This window comes from Camelus ferus, chromosome 6 (assembly GCF_009834535.1).
Source record: "Camelus ferus isolate YT-003-E chromosome 6, BCGSAC_Cfer_1.0, whole genome shotgun sequence".
Taxonomy (NCBI): Eukaryota; Metazoa; Chordata; class Mammalia; order Artiodactyla; family Camelidae; genus Camelus; species Camelus ferus.
The window spans coordinates 69253273-69280566 of NC_045701.1; the positions used below are offsets into that span (position 1 = coordinate 69253273).

General features: G+C 41.3%; 3 protein-coding genes across 4 annotated transcripts in view; 2 read left to right on the plus strand and 1 right to left on the minus strand.

Moving 5' to 3' along the window:
- Positions 1-7122: 7122 nt before the first annotated feature.
- HEATR4 (HEAT repeat containing 4) overlaps positions 7123-27294 on the minus strand; it is a 51518-nt gene continuing 31346 nt past the window's right edge. The window contains 11 exon segments of the mRNA XM_032482326.1: positions 7123-8360; positions 8362-8469; positions 18679-18737; positions 20180-20339; positions 21094-21172; positions 21843-22032; positions 22863-22932; positions 23493-23673; positions 24358-24476; positions 26286-26390; positions 27041-27201. Coding sequence (XP_032338217.1) covers positions 8238-8360; positions 8362-8469; positions 18679-18737; positions 20180-20339; positions 21094-21172; positions 21843-22032; positions 22863-22932; positions 23493-23673; positions 24358-24476; positions 26286-26390; positions 27041-27201 — 1355 coding nt within the window. The 3' untranslated portion in view covers positions 7123-8237.
- On the plus strand, positions 16285-23931 carry RIOX1 (ribosomal oxygenase 1). 2 transcript variants are annotated; one of them, XM_006184498.2, is made up of 3 exons: positions 16285-18958; positions 19435-19611; positions 23514-23931. In XM_006184498.2, exon 1 carries the CDS (start codon positions 16555-16557, stop codon positions 18553-18555), a length of 2001 nt encoding a protein of 666 aa, XP_006184560.2. In that variant the 5' UTR covers positions 16285-16554; the 3' UTR covers positions 18556-18958; positions 19435-19611; positions 23514-23931. The 2 variants fall into 2 exon arrangements, with proteins under 2 accessions (XP_006184560.2, XP_032338218.1); XM_032482327.1 differs by having other exon boundaries at positions 16285-18628.
- The window catches only part of LOC102507701 (acyl-coenzyme A thioesterase 1), a 45445-nt gene continuing 37633 nt past the window's right edge, over positions 19483-27294 (plus strand). The window contains exon 1 of the mRNA XM_032482331.1: positions 19483-19611. The gene's annotated coding sequence lies outside the window, so the exon portion shown is untranslated. The remainder of the gene's footprint in view (positions 19612-27294) is intronic.

Here is a 27294-nt window from a genome sequence, read left to right on the forward strand (position 1 = left end):
TGGACAGCAGCATGTAAAACAATGAAGCTAGAACACTCCCTTACACCATACACAAAAATAAACTCAAAATGGATCAAAGACTTAAACATAAGACAAGATATGATAAACTTCCTAGAAGAAAATATAGGCAAAACATTATCTCACATACATCTCAAAAATATTCTCCCCAAGCAATAGAAATAAAAGCAAGAATAAACAAATGGGACCTAATTAAACTTACAAGCTTCTGCACAGCAAAGGAAACCATAAGTAAAACAAAATGACAACCTACGGAATGGGAGAAAATTTTTGCAAATGAAACCGACAAAGGCTTGATCTCCAGAATATATAAGCAGCTCATATGACTTAATAAGTAAAAAAAAAAACCAATCCAAAAATGCGCAGAAGGCCTAAACAAGCAATTCTCCAAGGAAGAAATACAAATAATCAATAGGCACATGAAAAAATGCTCAATATCACTAATTTATCAGAGAAATGCAAATCAAAACTACAATGAGGTATTACCTCACACCAGTCAGAACGGCCAACATTCAAAAGTCCACAAATGACAAATGCTGGAGAGGCTGTGGAGAAAAGGGAACCCTCTACACTGTTGGTGGGAATGTAGTTTGGTGCAGCCACTATGGAAAACAGTATGGAGATTCCTTTAAAAACTAAAAACAGACTTATTGTATGCTCTAGCAATCCCACTCCTGGGCGTGTATCCAGAGGAAACTCAAATTCGAAAGATACATACACCCTAACAACCCAATGCTCATAGCATCACTATTTACAATAGCCAAGATAGAGAAGTAACTTAAATGCCCATCAACAGATGATTGGATACAGAAGATGTGAGATATATATATATATATATATATATATAATGGGATACCACTCAGTCATAAAAAAGAATAAAATAATGTCATTTGCAACAACATGGATGGACCTAGAGACTGTCATACTAAGTAAAGTAAGCCAAAAAGAGAAAGAAAAACACCATATGATATCACTTATATGAGGAATCTGAAAAAAAAAGAAAAGACACAAGCAAACTTATTTACAAAACAGAAACAGACTCATAGACATAGAAAACAAACTTACGGTTACTAGGGGGAAGGGGATGGGGTGGGATAAACTGTGAGTTCGGGATTTGCACATTCTAACTACTATATATAAAACAGGTAAAACAACAAGGTCCTACTGTACAGCACAGGGAACTATATTCAATACCTTATAATAGCCTATAATGAAAAAGAATATGAAAAGAAATATATAAGGGGAGAAGGTAAGGCTCAAGTGGTAGAGTGGATGCTTAGCATGCATGAGGTCATGGGTTCAATCCCCAGTACCTCCTCCAAAAATAAATGAATAAACCTAATTACCTGCCCCACAAAAATAAAAAATTAAAATTAAAAAAAGAAAAGAAATATATATATATTCAACTGAATCACTATGTTTTTTATCAGAAATTACCACAACATTGTAAACTGACTCTACTTCAATTTTTTTAAAAAGATAAATTTAAAGCGTTTTCTTTTTTTTCTCTTAAGATTCAGTTATTTACAGGTCTCGTCAAGATGGCGGAGTGGTAGGACCACGAGCTTGCCTCTACTTGAGACTACAATGAAACCACAACTGAATGCTAAACAACCATCGAAAAAAGACTGGAACCTAGCAAAAAAGATCTTCTGCAACTGGAAACATAAAGAAGGAATCACAGCAGGATGGCAGGAGGGGCGTGCTCACAATATAATTGGGCCCCATACCCCGGAGTTGGGCGACCCACAAGCTGAAGATTTGTTAAGTCACAGAGGCCCTCCCACAGGAGTGAGAGCTCTAAGCCCCACGTCAGTCTCTCAAGCTTGGGTCCTGGCATTGGGAAGAGAAGGAGACCCCAGGACATCTGGTTTTGAAGGACGGGGGGAGTGGCTCTGGGAGCCTCATGGGACTAGGGGACATGGAGACTTTTTTGCTTGAGAAGCCTACACAGAAACTCACATGCACCAGGTCTAAGGACAGAGGCAGTGATTTCATAGGAACCTGGGCCAGACCTGCCTGCTGGATTTGGACAGTCTCCTGGGAATGTGGGGGACGGCTACTGCTCACTCAGGGGACATAAAAACTGGTGGCGGACATTCTGGGAGTGTTAATCTACATAAGCTTTCCTGGAGGCTGACATCTTGAATGGATCATTAGCATCAGGACCTAGCCCTACCCAACAGCCTGTAGGGAAGCCTCAGGCCGAACAACATACAGGGTGGGAATATCAGCAGACTCCCTGAGCCACAAAGGCCTCTAGACACAGCCCTACCCACCAGAGGTGCAGGACCAAGCTTTACCCAGCAGTGAGTAGGCACCAGCTCCTCCTGCCAAGAAACCTGCATAAGCCTCTAAGTCCAGCCTCACCCACCAGGGGCAGATACTAGAAATAAGAAAACAATGATCTCAAAGCCTGTAGAAGGAATCCACAAACACATAGAAAGATAGACAATATGAGGTGGCAAAGGAGTATCTCCCAGGCCAAGCCACAAAATCCCGTAAGAAGAAATAAGTGATGAGGAGATAGGTAATTTATCTGAGAAAGAGTTTAAAGTAATGATGGCCAAGATGTTCAGAGAACTCAAGAGGAGTATAGATGCACAGAGTGAAGTTTCTAGCAAAGAGTTGGAAAATATAAAGAATACCCAAACAGAGTTGAAGAATAAAATCACTGAAATAAACAATACACTAGAAGGAACCCAGAATAGACTAAATGGGGCAGAAGGACGGATTAATGAGCTAGAAGACAGATCAGTGGAAATCAGTACTTCAGAACAGAGAAAAGAAAAAAGAATAAAAAGGAATGAGGATAGTTTAAGAGAACTCTGGGGCAACATGAAGAGCTCTAATATTCGCATTATAGTGGTCCCAGAAAGAGAAGAGAGAGAGAAAGGACCTGAGAAAATTTTGGGAGAGATAATAACCGAAAACTTCCCCAACTTGGGAAAGGAAACAGTCACCCAGGTCCTGGAAGCACAGAGTACCACACAGGATCAACCCAAAGAGGAACACACCAAGGCACATAGTCATCAAATTGACAGCAATTAAGGATAAGGAGAAAATATTAAAATTAGCAAGAGAAAAGCAACCAACAACAAACAAGGGAACTCCCATAAGTTTATCAGCTGATTTTACAGCAGAAATTCTACATGCCAGAATGGAGTGGCATGATATATTTAAAGAGATGCAAGGGAGAAACTTACAAACAAAAATGCTCTGTCCATCAAGGCTCTCATTCAGACTTGATGGAGAAATCAAAAGCTTCACAGATAAACAAAAGCTAAAAGATTTCAGCACCACCAAACCAGCTTTACAACAAATGTTAAAGGACCTTCTCTAGTCATCAAACTATAAGAAAAGAGAACAAAAAGAAGAAAGAGAAAAAAGAGAGAGAGAGAGAAACCTACAAAAGATTGCTTTGGCTGTTCGGGGTCTTTTGTGTTTCCTTACAAATTTTGGAATTGTTTGTTCTAGTTCTGTGAGGAATGTTGTGAGTATTTTAATGGGAATTGCGTTGGATCTGTGGATTGCTTTGGGTAGTGTGGCCATATTGATAATGATGATTCTTCCAATCCAAGAGCACAAGAAATCTTTCCATTTCTTTGTATCATTTTGGTTTTCAGAGTATAGGTAACCTCCTTGGTTAAGTTTATTTCTAGGTATTTTGTTGTTTGTGATGTAATAGAAATGTTTCTGCCAGTTATAAAATTCTGGTTTTTGAAGTGAAAGAAAAAACTGAATGAAGGACCACAAATGACAAAAAAAAAAAAAAAAAAAAGATTCAGTTATTTACTTCATAGATTAAATACATAAAGCACCATAGGATCTTCTCATTTTGTATTCTCCTACTTCTTCATGGGAAGGTCAATTTCACTGATGAAAAGAGATAGTAAAAAGTTTGTATGGCTATTCTCCCAACTCCTATTTAGAAAACAAATGATTATGCTAACTTTGCAGGGTCAGGATACCATGGCCATTAAATAAAGTGTTTTTTTCCTTTTCTGAGATCAGGGATACGTTAAAGAAATATAATGGATTAAATTAAGCATCCAATATTGAGTTCCAGGAAACTGCTACTGCATACTCACATGTTTGGCCAATAACAATTGAGGTGATAGGTATTCACAGGTAAAATAAAATGAAAGGGTTAAATCTTAACATCTGAGACTGTGTCCCTAAATTGGCCTCCTACAGAGATCCTCAGAGGACAGATGATCTTGAAGGGCATGGGAAGCACAAGTCCCTTCCAAACCAATCGTGTAGAAAGTGCCAGCTCAGCCCAGGCATGGAAAATGAATGGGGCCTCATTGGCTCATTGAGGAAGCCTGCAGGCTCTTATAGAGATGGATGGCATCCAGGCCACTGCCTGACTGAATTACTTGCTAGGATGATTTCCCTGAATTTTATGAGGTGTTTTCCTTTGGTTGGTGCTGGGCAGCATATGGGAGCAGGCTGAGGGTGCTGAGGGTCAGCCAAGCGGGCAATAATCTCGAAACTCACCATCTGAAAAGTCTGCGTCAGGAGTCACAAACTGTCAGCCCAAGGGCAAAATTTGGCTCACAAACTGGCTTAACAGTGTTAGTTTACCATGTTTGTATTATTTTTAAATTAATTTTCAACATTTTATACTGGAGAGGTTTCATGTAAAAATCCAGGTTTTTTGCACGCGATATAATGTAGAGAGCCTTGACTGTCCTGGTCACTGCTGTATCCCAGAACCTAGAACAGTACCTAGAACATAATAACTATTCAATAAGTATTTCTTGAATGAATGTCTTTCAAAAAACAGTCCTGTGAAATAGGAATTACTGTCACCAATTTACAGTGAGTAAATCTCAGAGAATTTAAGTAATTCACAAAATTGATAACTGATAAACAGCAGAATACTAGAACTCATGTGTATTGACTTCCAAACTGGTGTTCTGTTTACTATGTCACACTGCCCAGCATCCTATGCTGGTGGGCCTTTCAGTCATGAAAGGCTTTCAATTTAGACTTTTTAAAAACAGCTTAACTGAGATAAAATTAACACACCATACAATTCACCCATTTAAAGTGTATGATGCTATAGCACAGGGAACTATATTCAGTATCTTGTGATAACCTTTAATAAAAAAGAATATGACAACAAATATATGTATGCATATGTGTGACTGGGACATTGTGCTGTACACTAGAAATTGACACATTGTAACTGACTGTACTTCAATTAAAAAAAAATTTTTTTAAGTATATGATGCAAAACTTTTTGGTATCTTCCCAGGGTTTTACAGTCATCCTACCACAATCTAATTTTAGAACATATTTGTTCCTCCTATAAGAAACCCCACTAGCAGTCAATTCCTGTTCCCTTCTCTGATGTTCCCTCCTACATTCCCACCTGTCCCAAGCCCAAGCTATCATCAAATTTCTATAAATTTCTGTCCTCTGGAAATTTCATATAAGTGAAACAATACAATATGTGGTTTTGTTAATTGGCTTCTTTCACTTGGTATAATGTGTTCAGGGTTCACCAGGTTATAGCAGGTATCAGTACTTTATTACTTTTTATTGACAATATTTTATTGTATGGATATACCGAAGTTTATTTATCCATCCATTAGTTGATGGACATTTGGGTTTTTCCACTTCTTGGCTATCATGAATAATACTGCTATGAACATTCATGTGAGTTTAAATTTTTGACATTGTTTCAAAAGTTAGTCATTGTAATTTTTTGTGTGAAAAGCAATAATTTAAATGTATACATTAAAAATCTACCGTATTTTAAAAAATTCAGTTTTTGCACTTCATTTTTAAAAATATAGCTGAAGTCTCAAAAAAGTCAGAGTCTCCAGCTTACTTTTGACCTCTGAAAGGCTCTGATGTTGCCTCCACCAAATGAGCCCATTTTATCCAACTAGACAACAAACTCCTCTGAGTCCTTATACTTCCTGACGTATCCATCATGGCTAAATAATTCCTGCATTTGGTAAATATCTGCTGACAAAATACAGTTCTTCTAGAAACGATGGGGTAGAGTTGGGAGGATTAATTGATAACTAATAGGAGGCTGTGGGAGAGGAGAGAGTAAACACAAGGGGCTTTCCTCCTGACCTACAATCCCCACTTTGCTGTTGGTCTGGTCAGGAAAATTTCTTTTGATGTAGTTCCCCAAGGGATGCTGACTTAGATGGAATGTATAGACTAATAAAGACGTGAATCTTGGTTGGAAAATGGACAATTTCTCTAGATCTTGACCCAGAGAAGGTCAGCATGGTGTTTCTCCCACATGCTGGGCCAAACAGAAGCTTCCTTCTATGCAGGATAGGGAACCTGTGTAATCAACCAGTGGAGTTAATGGATGTCTGCAGCAGGAAGAAGAAGGAGAGGAAAGATGAAAAGAGGAGCCATGGAAAGGAAAGAGCCGAGACATTCTGAATGAGAAGAGAATCTCTAACAACTGCCTCGATCAGGAAGGACGTGCAAGGATTTGTGGAAACACTATTTTGTTGTTATAACATTTTACTAATATGAAGAGACACAGATAGAAAGCAGGAGAGTGAGCAGAATGGATGCCCAGCTTCTTTATTGTGAAGTAACAAATGAAAAGATTTGGAAACAGGAGAGGAAAATGGAGCTGCCATGGACCCCTGCCAAATTCCTTCCTCCAGCTTTTCTCCTGTCCTTCCCCTCACCTGAAAGGTCTTCCCTCCTCGCCTCACTAAGTCTAAGTCCTGTGCAGTCTCTGAGATCCGTGACTACTCTAGTACTCTCCACCCCCACCCTGGACTCCCACGGCACATCTGCTGTGTACCACACAATTCCCACTAGATTAAGCATATTGTCTTTGAAAGGTTCTTATATGTATGTCTTATAAAACCCCTTGTAAACTCCTCAAAGACAAGGGTTGTTTCTTCCTCTGCTGCTACATCTCCCACAGTGCAGATGGCCTAACAGACCCTCTGTGTGTCCTTGGTGATTGACTGAAGGGTTCAGTTTAGCTCTCTGATTCCTGCCAGAGATGCAGAGAGCACAATCAAGTCCTTTCACTATGAAATGACAAAGTCGAAGATAAAAGGGCTGAGAAAGTACTCTTACAGAATTATTTATTGTCTCCAATGTCTTATGGTAGCCAGATCCCAGAATTTCCAGATTTGATAGATGTGGAAAAAAGTTTGATATGTGCGGTAGTGCTTTTGGGATTCGTATTTCACTTGGATGGAATGTGTAAATTAATAAAGACATGGGTTACATGAGTCAGGAAAAGGGAAGATTTTCTGTTACGCAGTTAACTGATATCCCCCAAAGTTCTTTTTCCCCCATGTTCCATAGCCGCTAGATGGTCATAGTGGAAATTATTGCTTTTTACATTTCTGATGATAACTGTGCTACCAGAAGAGAGAATCTGCTTAGGGGAAGAAAAAAAGAGATTTATATTGCTTTTATTTTCATCATTGAATGTCCCAAAGCTGTTTAGCGTGTAAACAGCAGTCAATATTTAGGGAAGAAAGCTGGATTCACACTACTTTGAATTGTGGGTCTTTCCTTTTCCATGGCAATTTTTTGGGTATTGTGTGCTCTTATAGAATCCCAGCTTAGGATCCAGATATAGTTTGCAACTCTCCCATGACGCCTAAGTCTTTTACGCATTAAGTACATTGAGGCTCATGAGAATTGCTAATCAGCCTTGTGAAACTGCAGTGATGTTTCCCAAGGATCTAAAAGTGGTCACATCCACCCACGCAGTACAAGGGGGAAAATATTGTACTGGCTCAGTTTTCTTGTAATAGTCCAGTGACATGGCTTCCTCATTGCCTTGTGCATTACAGTTAAAGAACCTGCTATAGAACAAGACTAGACTTGTGATAAAAAAAATCACCTAAGATTTTCTTTCTTAGACAAATGGGATTCTAGTTTGGGTTTCAAAGAGCTCTTTATTTAGCTTGCAAAAGATTCTGGGTCTTTCAATATTTCTGCTCTAGTAAACTCTGGAGTTCTGACCTATGTGTAGCATATGAGTTTTCTGGGTTATGGAAAAATACGCACTATCACTTCATGTGATGTCAGTTTTCTTTAACCCCCTGTGTAAATGGTGCGTATTAAAAAGGCAGGTCTACTGTTAAATAGATTTTTCTTTATAAACATAATGACAAAATGATTATACATCAATAAAAGAGACAGAATGTGACTGTGTCCACTACTGCCTGTGTCTTGAAGCAAGAGAAGGGCTCATCCTAGAAATAATCACCTTTCCTTCCAGGGGAAGATGGCATGACCCTGGAAAATACTTCTGCGTTTTTAGGCAGCTGGAGATCTTGGTTTTCAGATCCAAATGGTCCCATCGCAATCCTTTTTTCCCAGGGCAGTGCGTAAATCTTTGACAAGTGATGAGTGACCTCTGCTTCTTGTATTTAGGCCCAGGGCTGGACTCTGTGACCAGGGATTTGGCGTGCGGGGCCTCACAGGCTGCAGGGAAATATTAACATGTGAGTACATATGCCAAACATGTGGTCTTATGTGATAGGTAGATCTAAAGAGAAAGCCTCTTCAGCCATAGTTTATCAGAATAGCTCTATGAACTACTGTAATAAATAAGAAAATAGAATCTCTGAGTTCAAGACCTGCCTCCTTTGACCCCAGTCAGAAGCCTAATGTGGAAAACATGCCTGAATTGCCCACCCAAGGCTTGGACATCTACCTGGTGATCTTTGTGGTCAGCCTGTGTTTTCTGTCTTTATTATTATATAGAAGTAGCAGCAACTATGGAAACTCTTGTAGCTATGACTAAGGAGTCTTATTCCTGGGATGTGCGGAGGTGGATTCACTCAGGTGACCAGCCCCTGGGAACACAGCACTGCTCTATTTTCACCCTATAAACCAGTGTAGTGATGGCCAGGGTTGAGCTGGTGCCTAGGTTACAGTGTTCCTAGGAGTCTAGGTGGTTCTAGTATCAATATAGGTTTCTGTTTTGCTTTATGGAATATAAGACAGATATCCATCTTATTCTCAAATGAATTCTTAGCTTAGGGCCAAAGTACAAATGGAAATTCATTTATTAAATGTCTAAATGTTTAAATGTTATGAATCGAGCTAACCAACTGTTAAAATAAAATACATTCTATCACCTACCTTGACAAAAAGACCAGGTTTGAATTTGGAATTGTTACATTATTCAGAGTTCCCTGCTAGAATGTGGTGGTGCAGGAAAACTGCATTATAAATAAATTCACAATACATTTTTTCTTTGTGATAGGAATCAAGCAGAAAAGAATAAATCAGAATTGTGTATTTATGGGGAGCAAACCTGTAGTTGGTACTACAAATGGTGAATTTGTTTTCGTGTATGTATCTATCTTCCTCTTTCATTAAATAAATAGGAAAATTTTATTATGATGTCTAATGAATTTAATGGGATTATTCCTGATTTTCACATACTTGATTATTCTTCAATTAATCTCAAAAGCCTAACCCCAGAGTTTGATATATACTTACATATTTGCAGAAAGAACACCATGTCTTATATAATCTTATTTCACAAATAACTTATAATTTCAGCTATATATTATATTGTATTATTGCTATTTAAGTAATAAGAACTAACACATTATTTGTCATCTTGTTTTTCATTAATTAAAAAATTGGATAAATCAATTATGATGGGCCGTATCAGTTTAATTTTGACTTTCAAAATGTATTCCTCTGTTTCTCAATTAGTTTTAATTATTTTATTTAATTATTTTATTAAAATATATTTATTTATTTTATTATAACATATTTAATTATTTTATTATAATATTCTTTTAATATTATACTTGAAATGAAAAATGAAGTCATGATAAAAAGTAAGTCTCACTTGCATATGAATATTTGTAGCAGCTTTCTTTATCATCACTAAAAACTAGAATCAACCTTCAGGAGGCAAATGGAAAAACAAACTGTGGTCAATCTATATGATGAAATATTATTCACAGATAAGAAACAAGTTACCAAGTCATAAAAAGACATGAGTGAACCTCCTTGAATGTGTATTGCTAGGTGAAAGAAATTAGCCTGAAAAGGCTACATAGATGTTTTTAATTATGACATTCTGGAAAAGGAAAAACTAGAGATAATAAAAAGATCATTAATTTTCAGGTGTTTGGGGGGAGGAGGAGAGGATGAAAAAGAGGAAACACAGATTTTTAGGGTGGTTAAACTATTCTGTATGATACTGAAATGGTAGGTACATGTCATTACGTATTTGTTAAAACCCATAGAACCACACAGCACAGAAGTGAACCTAAAGGTATACAAATTGAAAAAAAAAAAATTTAGGCGGTCAGGGGATCCCAGGAAGGAATGCAGACTATGACAAGAGAATCTAACTGCAACCTTAGTTTAAATACATATTTTTGTTACAGATAATGTAACAGTGTGATAATGATGAAAAATATTTTCAAGCATAAACATATAGCATATTAGAATAAAATTCTGTAAGGAGGTCTGTAACAGATATGTAAGTTTTTAAAAGATACTAAATTTTCAACTTCAAAGAAGATTTTGTTTATTTTATAATATTTTTAAATGGATGGTGGTAGGCATCAAACTGTTATGGTATTTAGATTCAGCTGGATGCATTTTAAAGTGATATAACAGTTTTAATTTAAAATATCAAAATACAAATGCTGGAATATGTAAATGTTAGAAATTAGATGCTTTGCATTTATTTGAACTTAAAAACATTTTTGATGTTAATTTAAAACTGTGAAGAGGTGACATAGCTTTTCACGATTCTTTTAGAGGGCACATAAGCAAAAGAGTTGGAAGTTCAACCTCTTAGACCACATCTTACATCATGTATTGCAGGACTTGGCAGACTTTCTGTGAAGGGCCAATTAGCACATATTTTAGGCTTTGAGGGCCAGACGGCCTGTGTCAAAACTACTCAGCTCCGCTGTTGTAGCATGAGAATAGGCACAGACAGTTCGTGATGAATGAGTGTGGCTGTGTTTCAACAAAACTTTATCTGTGGGCAGTGAAATTTGAGTTTTGTATAAATTTTATGTCACAGAATATTCTTCTTCTTTTGTTTTTTTTCAACCACTCAAAAATATAGAAGTCATACTTAGTCCATAGCAGGTATAAAACAGAAGTGAGGCCAGATTTGGCATGAGGGCTCTAATTTGTTGACAGTAATTTGGTAAAATAGTCTTATAATTAACAAGAGTCAGTATTCTCAAAGTTAGACTGTAATCTGTCTCACACTTGCCAAAGCAAAGTTCTATATCCTTGAGGCCTTAAACAGAATATTTCAGAAATGTATTAAGTTAAGCATGAAAGTTCTCCTATTGCCAATAAACTCATTCCCCAGAGGCAAGCTATGACTTCAGCTTGGTGTATATCTTTCCAGGTATTCAACTGTGCAGACACATTCACACATAGAACATACAAAGAAACTATATATAAATGTATATGCATTTTTTAACAAAAAAAAGGGGCAACATACAAATCCAGAACGAGTAAAATGTCTAATGCATTAAAAAAACAGGACAACATACATATTGTTCTGCAATTTGATTTTTCAACTTACAATATATTTTAAACATTTTTTCTGGTCATTATTTTTAAAAAGAATTCTTGTTCTTTAATAGACATTTGAGTCATTTCCAATTTTGAAATGATTAGCAATGAACACACACACACACACATATATATATACACACACACATACATACCTATATGTAGATGTATACATATCTTTGTACACATGAGTGAATATTTTTGCAGGATAGATTCCTAGTAGTAGTATTACTGGATCAAAGATATTCAAGTTTTTACACTGATGAAGTCATCCAAAAGTTTATACTAGTGTTTCTCAACCTTGGTACATTTGGGGCTGGATAATTCTTTGTCGTGGGGCTCTAGCGCACATTCTAGAATGGTTAGCAGCATCTCTGGCCTCTACCCATTAGATGCCAGTAGCATCTACTCTGTTGTGACAACCAAAAATACCTCTATAGATATTGCTAAATGTCCCTTAGGGGGCAAAATTACCTCAGATTGAGAACTACAACCCTGGACATTTGTTTTATTTACCTTTATTTCTGTCTCCCTTTAAACAACTTCTCATGGTATCCTTCTTTCATAAGGGAAACGTGCTTAAAGGAATTCGTGATTTAGTAGATATCGCCCCTCTATTATGGGCTAAATTGTGTCCTGCAAAATTCACATGTTGAAGTCCTAACCCTCAGTACCTCAGAATGTGACTGTATCTGGAGACAGAGTCTTTAAAGAAATTATTAAGTTAAAATGAGATCATAAGAATGGACCCTAATCCAATATGACTGGTGTTCTTATAAGAGGAAGAAATCTGGACACAGACTTGTACAAAGGAAAGACCATATGAAAATTAGGAGAAGACAGGCCCCAAAAGGAGAGGGGCCTCAGAAACCAGCCCTACCAACACCTTGATCTTGGACTTCCAGTCTCCAGAACTGTGAGAGAATAAATTTCTGTTGTTCAAGCCACCTAGTCTGTGGTACTTTGTTACGGCAGTCCCAGAAAACTAATATATCCTCCCAGTGTATTTGAATTTTAAATAAAGAATGACTAAAAGAGGCAATGACTAATCCAAAGGAATAACTATCTAACAATGGGTTTTGGTGCCGCTGATAAGTTTTCTGAGAGGCCTCAAATCATTCTACGTAGATTTAAACATGGGGCTGCTCTATTCATCCTCTTTTCTACAGCAACTTCTCTGATGAATAATTATTAACTTTTGTAATCTCAATGTCAAATTTCTTTAATTTTTTAAGGTAATTATATCAATTCAAAAAAAAAAAAAAAAAAACCAACCCAGATGAGCAAGTCAAGCGATGATTAGAGATCAGGAAAAATTAAATGAATTAGGGAAAGTGAAGTGTGTTGTTTTAAAAACATAATATTTTTAATTGCACAAATGATATGCGTACAATGTAGGAAACCTAAACCATGCAAATAAGCAAAGAAGAAGAAAATAAAAATCACCTGGAATCCTTCCATCCAAACGTGATCACTGTTAAATATCGTGGCATAGACTCCCAAACTTTTCTCAGTAGTATGTGTGTTGATGGATTTATGGATAGATAGATACACACATGCATATTCCCCAAATGGGATCCTACTGTAATACTTATTTTGTCTGCTGTTTTTCTTACTCAATAATATACTAAGAACATTAGTCCATGTCAGTAAATTATATTTCTTAAAATGGTTATTATTAGCTGCTTTTGTCATGAGAACTAAGTAGAGCCACAGGAAAAATGATGAAATTAAAGGTAAATCAGTGCCCCCAGTCACAATGGAAACTAGAAGACAGATAGCTACAACATTATTTTAGGAAATCACTAACTGTCGGGTGAAGAAAAAAGGATGAGGTCACAAGAAAGACTAAGAGGAGGAGATATTTGTACAGGATGTGGAAAAGACAAATTTAAATCCCTCCTCTAACAGAGTACAGTGTCCCCCCAGCTTTGCAAACAGAGAAGCGCAGGTCATCCCCTCAGTTCACTATAGGATATGTCGGCCATTGCTTACTGAAAACCACTCCCCTTAAAAAGGCAATTAAAGCTCCCAGTGACATCCTTGACCTGCCCTTTTCAATATTGTCCTAGGGAATCTGATATCAGGGTCTTGCCAGCACAGACAACCTGCATGTCAATTAGGAAGAGGGCTCCCCCACTACTGGCTCTTCCTTCAGACACTGCAGCCCTAGAGTAGAGCATGGGACTTGCAAAGAGAACATCTGTTGGTTTCAGTCCCTACTCTGGCTGTTGGCCAGGTAACTTTGTGCAGAGAGGTATCTCATACAATAGGCCTGTCTTACACGGTCCTGCTGACCCACTTAAACTTCCACAGGGCATATGCAAAAGTAGTCTTAATCTCCCTATCCCATTCTGTCACCTTGAGCAGTTCAAGAACTTCTCTGCCTCCCCCACTCCTAGTTCCTCTGAACTAGGCCAGTGGCACATAAACCACCATATAGGGCTTTGTTCCATAATAAAAAATTATTTATAGCTACAATATTTCAAGTGTTTAGGTCTGTACCAAATCCTGTACTGAGTGCCTTACATGCATTATTTTATCCTCACAACAATTTTATGACATATGTTTAATGACTATTTCCACTTTATGGATGAGATTACTGAGACCTGAGAGAGTAATTTGACTGAGCTAATGCCACAGATAATGAATAGCAGGGACTCCATTCTGGTTGCCTGCTTCCCACAAACATTTCCTGTGCACCTTCTATGTGAAAAGTGGTGTGCTAAAAGCAAGAGAAAAAGGCAGAAGGAAGTTCCTTCCCTGAAAGAGTTTACAGTTTAGTAAGTTTAGGAAGAAATATGACAAGTACATTATACACCAATATAAGGCACAATATGCTAAGGCAGTGTGAAAGGGTCAAAGTTCTCCTGTGACTATGGAGATGGGAGAGCCTTTTGAGGGAGAGACGGAATGTGAGATGGGCTTTAACAAGAGTTTTGACAAAGGATACTTGGGAGACAGTATTTAGAGTGAACAGAGTAAAGGTATGGAGGAGAACATAGGCAAAGAACAGCAAAGAGTCTTGTAGAAGTAGAGTTTAAGAGAGTTGTAGCTGATTTAGCTGTACCATTACGTGATCAGTACCTACCTGAGGAGCTTGGATTGGCTGATGGGGCATATGGATGGGATTTGAGTAGGGTGATGGCAGGTTTGGGGCCACAGCTTATGAAAACTAGTTTTGTAGATGCCTGTGTTATAAATTGGCATAGGTAGCAATGAAAATTAAAGAGACTAGTTGGGAGGACACTTGTAATTGACCAGGGTTTCTCAGCCTCAGTACTATTGACATTTTGGGTTGGATAATTATTTGCTAGGTGGGGGTTGTTGTCCTTTGCATTTTGGTTGTTTAGCAGTATCTCTGGCCTTTACCTGTTAAATGTTATATTATCACCCCATTTCCCCAAAGTGTTCCCTGGGGAGGCAAAATCGCTCCCAGTTGAGGATCACTGTAATAGACCATGTGAGAAATAAAAGGGGTAGATGTGACACCTGGGAAGGGGTAAAATCTAAAAGCTTTGGCAAATGTTTGGACAGGAATGTCAGTGAGAAAGAGGATTGAAAGACCAAATAGAACCACTGAAAAGGCCCTAGAGGCCATGTAGTCCAATATGATCATAACTGGGAGGGAGTTTGGTAAAACCTGTTAGAAGTCACAAAAATTATCCTGCCTTTTGACCCAGCAATTCCACTCCTGAGAATTTATTGTAACTGATTCAAATGAAGACAATCTTTATGTATAAAGCAACAATAGTAACATGGAGACTGACAATTGTGAAATAAAATTCATATTTTATGGCAAGGCAAGAAAAATTTAAACACAAAAATTTTTCTCTGCCTTTTGGCCTTCCCTCCTCTTTACACTGTGCATTGTATATCTTCATTATGCCTCTACCGAACCTCCTCCATCAGTAGAAAAACTTGTTCAACCATAAAGAGCAACATTCTCCTAGCATCAATAAGACAACTTCTTAAAATAAAACACTCCATGATCTTGCAAGGGGCCACGATGACACTTAGATCTGGATTGTGTAAACTGTCAGTATAATGTCGTTTAATGTACAACCCTCTGTCTTAAAAAAAAACTTGTATTGTTTTTTGACTTCTAACGGGTGGAACAGTCCTCGGAGCTTTCTGAAATGCTGTTCCCTGGTTATAATTCTCAGTTTGGCTTAAAATTTTCCATTTCTTTCTTACATGGACTAATTTCTCCTGGACACCATGTTCTCAACAACTGCACCCTCATGCCTACCACAGTGCCTGTTTAATGAGGGGCCCAGATTTGAGAAGTGGATTTAAGATTCAGAGGTGAGATTGAAGATTCTGGAGAGACAAGCTGTACAGAATGAAACAAAATCCCAGAGGGCGTGAGAAGAGCAAATTTCAAGAATCCAAGTATAAAAGTCCGTAGCTTCTTTGTGTGTGTGTGTGTGTGTGTGTGAGAGAGAGAGAGAGAGAGAGAGAGAGAGAGAGAGAGAGAGAGAGAGAGAGAGAGAGAGAGAGAGAACAATGACTGAAAATTTGAAACGGAGAAAGGAGGTAAGGAAGTAGGCAGAGGAACTTAGAAAGGATCAATCATCTGTAAAGAAACCAGGTGACCCAGACGTTTCAGCCTCGAACCTTGCCTGGGGACAGTCCTGTGCACTTTACAATGCAAAGTTGAAGGGAACGTGCTGTTCAGAAAAGAGGACGTCCCGGGGAACACTGAAATATGCAGACACTAGAAGAAAAGAAGAGTTAAATAGCCAGCACTTTTTCTCCTGGAGTCCTAAGCAACTTGATTTTTAAACTGCTCTCTAAATAAGGAATCTATGTTAATTTGGCAGGGCCTGCTGCCACATTTAATTGCAGGAGGCGCAGCGGGAAGAATGGTGGGCGTGGATAACCCAGAAGCGGCTGGAGGCCCGCCCCCTCCCCAGAATACACCGCGGCCGCGGCCTGCGGGAACTGTTTTCTCGCCAGCTCCATCCCGGCTCCGAAGAGGGTCCGACTATGGACGGGCTCCGGGCTAGCGCAGGGCTGCTGAGGCGCGGGCGGCTGAGGCGCCGGCGCCAGTCCCAGCCACACAGCGGATCGGTCCTGGCCCTGCCCCTGAGGCCGAGGAAGATCCGAAGGCAGCTGAGGAGAAGTGTCGCGTCCCGCATGGCCGCGCTGAGGGCCCAGACGCTGCCGAGCGAGGACTCGGAGGACTCGAGGGTGGAGTCGACGGTCGACGATCCCGGGGACCCGCTGGCCGGCGGGGCAGCGGCCCTCCCGGATGCGGCCCGGCGAGAGCCCTACGGCCACCTAGGACCCCCGGAGCTCCTGGAGGCCTCGCCCGCGTCCCGCTCCCTGCAGACTCCCCGCGCCCTGGTGGAGGCGCAGACCCCGGCGGCGCGCTTGGTAGAGGCGCAGACCCCGCCGACGCGCCTGGTGGAGGCACCTGCCCTGCCCGCGCGCCTGGTGCCGGCCTCGGCGCCGTCCGCGCGCCTGGTGGAGGTGCCCGCTACGCCGGCCCGCGTGGTGGAGACCTCGGCCCTGCTGTGCTCTGCCCAGCACTTGGCCGCCCCACCGCCTGTGGCTCCCGCGACGCTGTCGGGGCCGCAGGGGGAAAGCACGGGCGGGGAGCTGCCCTGGGACTCCCCGCTGCAGCGCATCTTGGCGGAGCTGAACCGCATCCCCAGCAGCCGGCGGCGGGCGGCGCGCCTCTTCGAGTGGCTCATCGCGCCCATGCCGCCCGACCATTTCTACCGGCGCCTTTGGGAGCGGGAGGCCGTGCTGGTGCGGCGGCAGGACCACACCTACTACCAGGGTCTTTTCTCCACCGCCGACCTAGACTCCATGCTGCGCAACGAGGAGGTGCAGTTCGGCCAGCACCTGGACGCCGCGCGCTATGTCAACGGGCGGCGCGAGACCTTGAACCCGCCCGGCCGCGCCCTGCCTGCCGCCGCGTGGTCCCTGTACCAGGCCGGCTGCTCCCTGCGCCTCCTCTGTCCGCAGGCTTTCTCGACCACCGTGTGGCAGTTTTTGGCTGTACTCCAGGAGCAGTTTGGGAGCATGGCAGGTTCCAACGTTTACCTCACGCCCCCCAACTCGCAGGGCTTTGCCCCTCACTACGACGACATCGAGGCTTTCGTGCTGCAACTGGAAGGTAGGAAGCTCTGGCGGGTCTACCGACCCCGGGTCCCGACTGAGGAACTGGCCCTGACATCCAGCCCCAACTTCAGCCAGGACGACCTCGGTGAGCCGGTGCTGCAGACGGTGCTGGAACCGGGAGATCTGCTCTATTTTCCTCGAGGTTTCATTCATCAAGCAGAATGCCAGGACGGAGTGCACTCTCTGCACCTGACCTTGTCCACATACCAGCGCAATACCTGGGGCGACTTCCTGGAGGCCGTACTGCCTCTGGCAGTGCAGGCTGCAATGGAGGAAAATGTGGAGTTTCGTAGGGGACTGCCTCGAGACTTCATGGATTACATGGGGGCCCAGCATTCGGATTCTAAGGATCCGCGGAGAACGGCTTTCATGGAGAAGGTGCGGGTCTTGGTTGCCCGCTTGGGACATTTTGCCCCTGTCGATGCTGTGGCTGACCAGCGAGCCAAAGACTTCATCCACGATTCTCTGCCCCCTGTGTTGACTGATAGGGAGAGGGCACTAAGTGTTTATGGGCTTCCAGTTCGCTGGGAGGCTGGAGAACCTGTAAACGTTGGGGCCCAGTTGACCACAGAAACAGAAGTGCACATGCTTCAGGATGGTATAGCTCGGCTGGTGGGTGAAGGAGGCCATTTGTTTCTCTATTATACAGTGGAAAACTCCCGGGTTTATCATCTAGAAGAGCCCAAGTGCTTGGAGATATACCCCCAGCAAGCAGATGCCATGGAACTCTTGCTCCGCTCTTACCCAGAGTTTGTCAGAGTAGGGGACTTGCCCTGTGACAGTGTGGAGGACCAGCTTTCCTTGGCAACTATGTTATATGATAAGGGGCTGTTGCTCACCAAGATGCCTCTAACCTGAACTAGTCTTGTGTCAATTACTGGTAACAAGATGGGAGTGATCCTCTCCTACCACCGCCACCACCTTTTTAGGGGTAAAAACTCATGTTCTTACCTTGATAACCATCAGTGTGCTTACATTTACCTTTATGACTGCTTCAATGTCACAGAACTCAGACGGTCTTCCTGGAACCACCACCTCATCTAGGCACAAAAGTAAAGCCACAGTTGGAGGTGGAAAACGGAGCTATTTCTGCAGAAGTAACTTTGACTCTAGATCATTTCAGAGTACCGACTTCACCCTTAGGCTTTAGTATACTGTGTAGCATTTGCTGTGTTAGTCTGCTTGAGACATTAGAAGTTTTTATTTGGAATTTGCATCCTTCATTTGAGTTCTTTTTCATCAGTTTTGGGGGAGGGTTTGGGTCAGTATCCTGTTTGTTACTGTGAGTTTGTGTGAATGTTAGAAAAGTTATTAAAGTGCCAAAGAATATTTTCCTTTTCTTAGGCTAGATTATTACATGGCATGGTTTGAAGGAATGTGGGAGGAGGGAGGTAGGCAGGGAAAATCTACAAGTGGCTGACATGAAAGGTAACCTGGGGAGGTTGTAGGACTGGGGCCAACTCTGCCACTTTGGGGGTAATTTATTCATTTTAATCATGCTACTTGAACCCCAAACAGCACAATCCTATTAGAAAAGTTATGAATATATTACGTTTTTAAGAGTATATTAAGATTTTGCGCAGTGCTTGCTTGCATCAGTGGCTGGCATTGCTCCCAGAGAGGCAGCATGTCATCTCGTTGTGCTAACATAGGCCTCAGTCAGCCAACTTGTAGCAAGCTGGCCATGAGGGAAAGCTGGTGTTCAAGTTACTTTCCGCTCTCATTTTTTTCTGGCAGTTGGAAGAAACTTCCCCAAATCTGGCAAGTGAATATTCTCATGGTTGGTGGAAAAGAGCCTGGTGTACCAGAGAGAGCACTGGACTTGGAACCAGAAGACCTGGGTTTGGGGTGGTGGCTGGTAGGCAGCTGGCTGAATGACCTGAGGCTGCTGCTACACCTGGGCACACTGATTTTGTAAGTATGTTTTGGTACAGCTTGATGTCTGCACCTCATCATTTAGGTTGTATCTGGAACTTTTAAGATCCTCTCACTATAATGGATAGGTTCAGTTATAAAAGGTTGTGAACTTAACTGGAGTCTTTTTTTAAAAGGTGCAAAAGCATAGATGTACAAAGTAAAAAACGGTAGCTCTCCCTCCAATCTGACTTTCCAGAGGTCACACCCCTATTTATCTTCAGGATTTCTTTTTTGAGACCTTAATCAGACATACACATGACAGTTTTTTGTTTTGTTTTTTACTCATGTTTTTCTAAGTTGTCCTTTTTTTGACCTGACTTTCAAATTGGTTCAGATAGAGCTATGTCATTCATTTTTTTTTAAGGGACAGATAGCAAATAAAAGCCTGGGGGGAGAGCAGGGAAAAGATAACAGAAGACCTGAGGGGATGGTGTCCAAGAAGAAAAGGAAGCATCCTTTCCTGGCTCTCATCCTGGGGGTCTCACAAGTAAGTTCACAAACATCCAATCCTGGAAAAGGCTTATTAAAGAAGTCAAGGCATAGGACTCACCCCTAGAAAACCTACCTTGAAAAATTTCTTGGAGAAAAGTATGGAGTTTCAATGGTTTTTGCCCTTCTTTGGGTTCCAAGTAAACACGTTTTGCTTCCTCCTTCACTTTTCTTATGACTGTCTCAACCTTGAATATTTTTTGTACCAACAATTCCTTTTGACTCAGTGTTTGAATCTAGATCAGGGCAAATGATGTTAAAAAAAAAAAGAACAACTGTACTAGGCTGCAAATTATCAAAAAGCATTAATAAAGTACATACTGCATCATGCTTATTAATATTAGGTGGTATATAAATGCCTGAGAACATTGTTCTCTTGTGATACTGGTTGGACCTTTTTTACACCTGTTAATGAAAGATTTATTTTAGCTTTTTGGGCATGATGAAAGGAACCTGCTAAGAAGTGTTTGTTTGGTGTGAAGCTGGTTTTGTGAATTAATATGAAGAGAGAATCCTTTACCTTTTTGAAGTCCCTTTTCCCTCTATTCCTTCATCTCCTTTAACAGCTTTGAAAAATTAGAACTACCTGTTAGATAGAATTCCTTTGGTGAAAGAGCCCAGATGAAGAATTAAGGAAAGTTTAGAAGGAAAGGGAAAACCTAGGGGGCCAGCTCCAATCCCTCAATTCTTTATACCTGTCTGCAAAAAAGAAAGAACTTAGATTTAGATGATTGGGGAGGGGGGAACAATATTTCAGAAACAACAAACTCTGATTTTGAGGGTTACTTGATAGGACTAACGGGATTTTTGTTTTGTTTTGTCTTTTTACTAATAGGATTTTATAATCTTACCCTGCAGAGATGTGTTTTGTATCTTCAAGTGATACGGTATCTTTGGGGCTGTAGAAAGTATTTCTGTGATGGGGAAAAGGGGGTGAGGAACTCTTGAGAGCCCTGAATTTTTTCTTGAAAACAGCTTGTACTTATCTACCTTGTTCTTGATCTTCTGAAGCATTTCTTGGTTTCCTTCATTTTCTAAGTTGAGTATCTTCATTGTATGGTGAATTTCTCTGAAAGGTAAGAAGGACTTCTTAGATTGTTCTTCCTATCCTTAAAAAAAAAGCACGTAGGTGGAAAATACAGGGCTTGGAATCAGACAAGAATCCTAAATTCCGGTTTTACTGAACTTTATTTGCAAATATGGTATGATGCTTGCTTGTAGGGCTGTTACATAGTTTTTGAGATGATATATTTGAAGATGACATAGATATTATTTATTGAACACCTTTATGATAGGTTCTAATATGTTATCTCATTAATCATCACCAGAGACTCGTAAGGTAGACTACCATCTGCATTTGATACATGAAAAAATGGGCTCAGAGAATTTAAGTAACTTACCCAGACTCACATAGTTAGCACATATCTGAGCTGGGGTTCAAGCCCTGGTCGTTTTGATTCTAAAGCCTGTTGTCACTAAGTAGGCACTTGATAAATGTTACTTGAATTAAAAAAACCCACTGAGGATGGTCAACAAGTATGTAAACTACACAAGCTTGACTTTCGATCTAATTCAGGCCAGTTTTCCTGTTACCTGCCTAAGTAAACAGATGAATAGCACGGTTGAGCCTGTGCTTTTTACAGCCGTTAAGCAGCCTGGAGAAGCACGGGCATGCTCTGTGGGTTGGGAGAATTGGCAGTACAGGAGATCATGGCAGGAACCAGAGTGTTAGTGCTTACTTTAGAACAGCTTCGTGGTCCTCTAAGAGTAGCACGTCTAGGAAAGTGTCCCGGACCCGGTGTCCTTGAAGTTTGAGGGCTTGGATGCTACGGCAGGCTTCAAGTCGTACACCTGGTGATTTTTCATAGTGGATAGCCCAGAGCAGGAGGTCTGTCAGCTGGGGACTCACTTGGCCAATTTGTCCCAAAGCTGCAGAGAGTAGAGGACAGCATGATTCACTGTCACTTAGGACTGAGTTGGCTATATCCTAGCATCCAGAAACAGCCTTATTAATAAATAATAATAATAAAGTATAGGCAACCACTTACTAAATTAAATATTGCAAATGCTAAACTAAGTATTTTGTCTGTATCTTCCCTTTTAGATGATGTCACCATTAGAATCTTAGGGATGGGTTAGAGCTGGACATTATCTCCAAAGGATTCCTAGGAGGGGGGTGTCCATTAGGATGTGAGAATACATTAATTTACCTATTTATCTAGGGATGAGATACAGGATAGATAACTCAGAAGACCAGCCTAGCCAAGGCAGGGTAATGGGGAAAGAAGGCACAATTACTTCACAGGTTTACCCAGGGCTGATTCTTATGGGGACCTGCCAGGCTGTCAGAGAGATGCAATGTCAAAGATCCCTAAAAAGAAACTAGGAAAATTTGAGGGCAGGATTTTAGGTTTGTAGCAGTCTTGAATCTGGTCCGACCTATGTTTGAAACTTCCAGAGAAAGCAAGCGTATCCAACCATGGATACCTACCTGGAACTCATACCTAATTCTATTGGCCAGGGACTGTCCTGTCAGCCCTTTGCCTTAACAAGTTTTACGTAGTCCTAGACTCGGGATCCTTAACTACCAATTAAAAAGAAGAAAATAATCTTTAATTTCTGGGGCAAGGAACTTCTGAGAAGCTGTGATCATCCCCTCCCCTGTACTCTATCCTCTTCCTGGAGAGATTCTGGGGGTCATCTCTACTAACATATGGGCAAGTATTAGACATTGAGAGCTGGGGCCACTCCTGTAATACCTCGAATGGCAAAGGCCTTGATTTTCCAGTAGGGATCTTTCTCTGTCAGATTCAGAAGGCATTCAAGGACCTGGGATGGATAAAAAGCAGTGTTGAGTGGAGAGAATCAGAGCAAGAATGAACCAGGACAGGGACCCCTCTTGTCTCTAAAATGTGCTTTAACTAAAAAAGTGACCTTCTGTCAAATCTAGTGACCAATGAGCTGGAGCCTGAAGTACTAGCCTACCCACATGGTGTTTTATCTCGTATCTGTAGATTGATTTTTCTCAGCTCAGATCTATGGTCATACAGGCTTCTTTTGAACACCTCCATCAGGTTTTCCACTAGTGACTAGAAATTATAACTCCATTCACTGGAGTTGGTCCTGAAGCCTCTCAGCACCCATGTAATGAGCTAGTTAACTGAGGTGAGAACGGGATTCAGGGGTGTGTTAGAGTGAAGTCTGGGCTGGCTTGGAGCTAAATGTGGTCCTACCTGTTGATGTGGTCTACGTAATCCCCTCACCTTCCTGGTTCTGATCTCTCATTCTGTGTCCCCACAGAATGCTGAGTGTACTGGGTAGAAGGGAAGCACAGGGTAATGACCCCTTGGGTTAATCAGGTAAGACGGGTACATGTTTCCTTGACTCACCATCTTATCACGGATCTGCAGGGCACCGGCTGCCAAACAAGCTGCCTGCCGAACTGCCATGAAGTCATCAGAGAAGCAGTTCAGGAAGCTGGGGAGAAGCTTGGCGGTCATGAGTTTGAGCCCACGAATCAGGGAGAGGGCTTCCACACGCTCGTGAGGATTTCCTTGCCCCAGCTTGACTCTGTAAAGCACAGGTGCTGTTATTTTCCCTCCTTAAACTTTTGATGCCCACCCCCCCCCCAGTGTCCTCAGGATGGAATCCAACTTCTGTAGGTGCTCTATTATCCATTCCCACCCTTTCCTAGTTAGCCTTATGCCCATTAGGTTGTTTCACTGGGTAGAGACCTCAACTGTTTATTTACTTGAATCCCTATTACCTAACATACATTAGGCACTAAATTATGTTGGATGACTGAATAAAGGAAACTTTAAACATGCACTTCTTGATATAGTCAAGTTCTCTTCCCCACTTGCTTTCACATGTGCCATCTTCATTTCTGTATTTGGCTCCCAGTATAGAATGTCTTTTCTTCTCTTGCCTATGTTGTGGTATCCATCCTTCATGAAAATTGACCTTACTAGGCATTGTAAATCCTGCCTGTATAGTCAGTCATACATCTGAGCTCTCTCAAACATTAAAACTGCCTAACACCTAGTGGGTACTCAGTGAATGATTCTTTCCTTAGCCACATTGTTAGTGTTTGTAGGGACTGTTAACTTTTTATTCTATTGAAAGAAAAAAATCCTACAATGGGATCTAGTACAATGCTGAGCATATAGAGCAGCTCAACAAACACTGGCTGGATCCCAGGTTCCCTGAACAGTGAATAGAAGAGGTTCTCCCTCTGGGTTGACGAGGTGCTACCTGATTGTGTCATGCACTTCTTTCCCAAGGTTCATTTGCCCCAGAGCCCGGGCAGCTGCGTGTCTCACTTTCTTATTCCAGTCACTCAACATCAGCTGGATCAACTTATGTTTCATATCCTATAAATAAGTGTCATAATTAGCTACCATTGATTGAATGACAGTTTTGTACTTGGCACTGTGCTAAGTGTTTTTACCCATCACTTAAATCCTCCCAAACGATCCAGTAAGGCAGTTATTACCATTTAAAGGTGACAAAAATAGAGGCTTAGATTTCTTGCCCAAGGTTAACCTGCTTAGTGCTGGAGCCAGGACTCAGACCCAGGCCTGTTTTTGAAGCTCATGTTTTGAACTACTATACTATATTGAGACACTTAAAATTTGAAGGGTAACCAACTCATCCAGCTTTGCCTCAGACTTTCCTGGGTTTAATACTAAATATACTATGTGCTGGATAAACTAGGACAGTTGGCCACCCTATGTGTTGGGACTTCTCTCAAAGGGAAAGGGATGAAGATTACCAGTTGATGATTGTGTAATGTGCCCAAAGCTATTCTCCCTGCCTGAAACATCTCCCTTTTCTACCCCTATCTGGTACCTGATGTTTTTCTATTCTTTTAGGATTGAGCTCAAAAAGCATCTCCTCAGTGAACTCTCCTCTGCCTTCTGTAAGCAATAGGAAATCCCCATAATACTTTACATCTACTTCTGTTATAGCTCTTTATGTATAACATTTACCAAGAGAAGACACATTATCTTTGCATCCCCAATACTAGCATGTTGCCTAGCTTGTAGGATTGGTCAGAAACTGCTTTCTAACTGAATGTGTGAAAGAACTGCTTAATCCCAGCAGTCTGACTTGAAGTTCTCATCTTTACCCCATCCCCTGCTTGCTCTACATGGCTTCTTACTTTCAGTTGGCCATTCTGAGTGACAGATGCTAAGGAGATGAATGTGCAAATAAATCAGATGTTGTTAAAATGATGTTGTTAAATGCAGATTCTGATTGAATTGATCTGGGGTGAGATTTTGCACTTCCAGCAAGCTCCCAGGTGATACTTGTGCTATTGGGGCAGGATTTTAGCAACAGGGCACTACTGTGGCAGCCAAGATGGAATTAATCCAGACTAAAATGTCTTCAGGTGATCATATTGAATGGCCAGATGGTATGCTTTCCACATCGAAATGTGAGGGTCAAAGAGTGGAGGGTGCTCACTTCTCATGAGAATGGCAGTGTTCCGAGCCATTCTCGAGTTACTTGGTGTTATAAGGAAAAGATAATGGTGCACAGGGAGAAGGAGAAAATCTCATTTGCACAGCTGGAGGTGATTTTAAAATTATAGCAAGAAAGAGACCAGGTGCAAGCCTAAGTGGTGGTCAGGGCTTCCCTTGCCTGGAGGTCTTTTTTCAGCTCTAAGTCTTATTCAGCTGTCCCACGCTCCTTCACGGGATTTTTAAGTGATAAGTTCAGCCCACACTAGCCTCTGAAAAGTTTTAAGAGAGTACCTTGGTTTTATCACTTGTTCTTGAATCATTTGTGTACGTTAGCCTTGTTACTTCAACTCTAATGTCAGGTTTCTGAAAGAAGGGACTGTGTTGACTGATACTTATAAAGTACCTTGATGTTGAGGCAATGTCAGATTACTATAAAGGTTTCTAAACCTTATCTTTTTTTCTTGCTTATTTCATTGTAGGTAGGTTATAAGCAGTTTGTGAGCTGCTACCATGCTGGGAAGCAGTGGCTTACATAACAAGAATATGTTGGCATTTGGAGAGAATTCTGGGTTAAGAGTAAGAGGTAGCAATGTAGGCACAGACATCTGTTTGGTAAGAATGGGACACTAAATAACAGTAAAAGTGGAAGAGGTCCCTAGCCCGGTTTTGCTTAGGCTTTCTGTCCTGGAAACAGAAAGAGAGAAGAAGTCTTACCAAACTGACATTTCCACCAATCCGGGAGAGAACCCGGCAGGCCACAATCCGGTCTTTCCACTGGTGGCTGTTCAGCTCCACAGCAAGCATGGTGTGTATCAGGGTCTGAGGAAATGGAAGACTTTCCTGGTTATTTGGTATGGTTATTCATGATCACTGTTAGAGATGTCAGAACCTTGAAGAAGTTACAAACTAACATGGCATCCAGCATAATTAATGTCACAAACACATGAGATGCCCATCCCTAGCAAAGGAAAGTGGATTTACAAGATACGGGGTACTCTTCCATCCAAGCCAGCTGACTTCTGGGATCATAAATCAGGGAACAAAATACATATTTAGTAATCTGAATGGAAATTCCTGGGATCTTCCTTTAACTATCTTTAACTATCTTTCCCACTAAAATGAGTTGTACATGCCTCAATCTGTGAGTTTCACATTTCTACTAAAGGTAAACCCAGTTGTAGGTCTGTTCAGTTTTCAATGGTTAACCTCTAGTAGAAGCAAATTCTACACAACTCTTCTTGTATACAGTTAGAAACCATCTACAGCCTACTCCCACCTTTCTCAATCAGCTGCTGTCACTTTTCCCTGTATACGCCCCAGTTCACCCACACTTAGCCCAGTTTTACCTGTGCTGGAGTTCATCCTATCCAATCACTTGCATTTTCAGTTCCTTACATGCACTGACCTCAAAGACCCAATTGTTCTCCCAAAACTTGATTTCTTTCTCTGACCCTGTAATGGACACATACTGTCTTCCCATTGAGATGGCTCAGGAGCATACAAGACTGGTGCTCGGTGTCCTCATCCTTCCTGGTAAACAGCTGATGGAGGATCCTCTTAATCACAGGATAAGTGGCAGCACCTTCCAGAGCCAGGCACTGAGCTGCAGCCCAGCTGTCCACGCTATTACCTGCCACAGTGGGGTGAATAAAGGAGTCCAGAATGGCTGTGTGTTCTCCCCACAGAGAGGACAGCTTTGATACCTCACTCTCCTGTGCCCTCC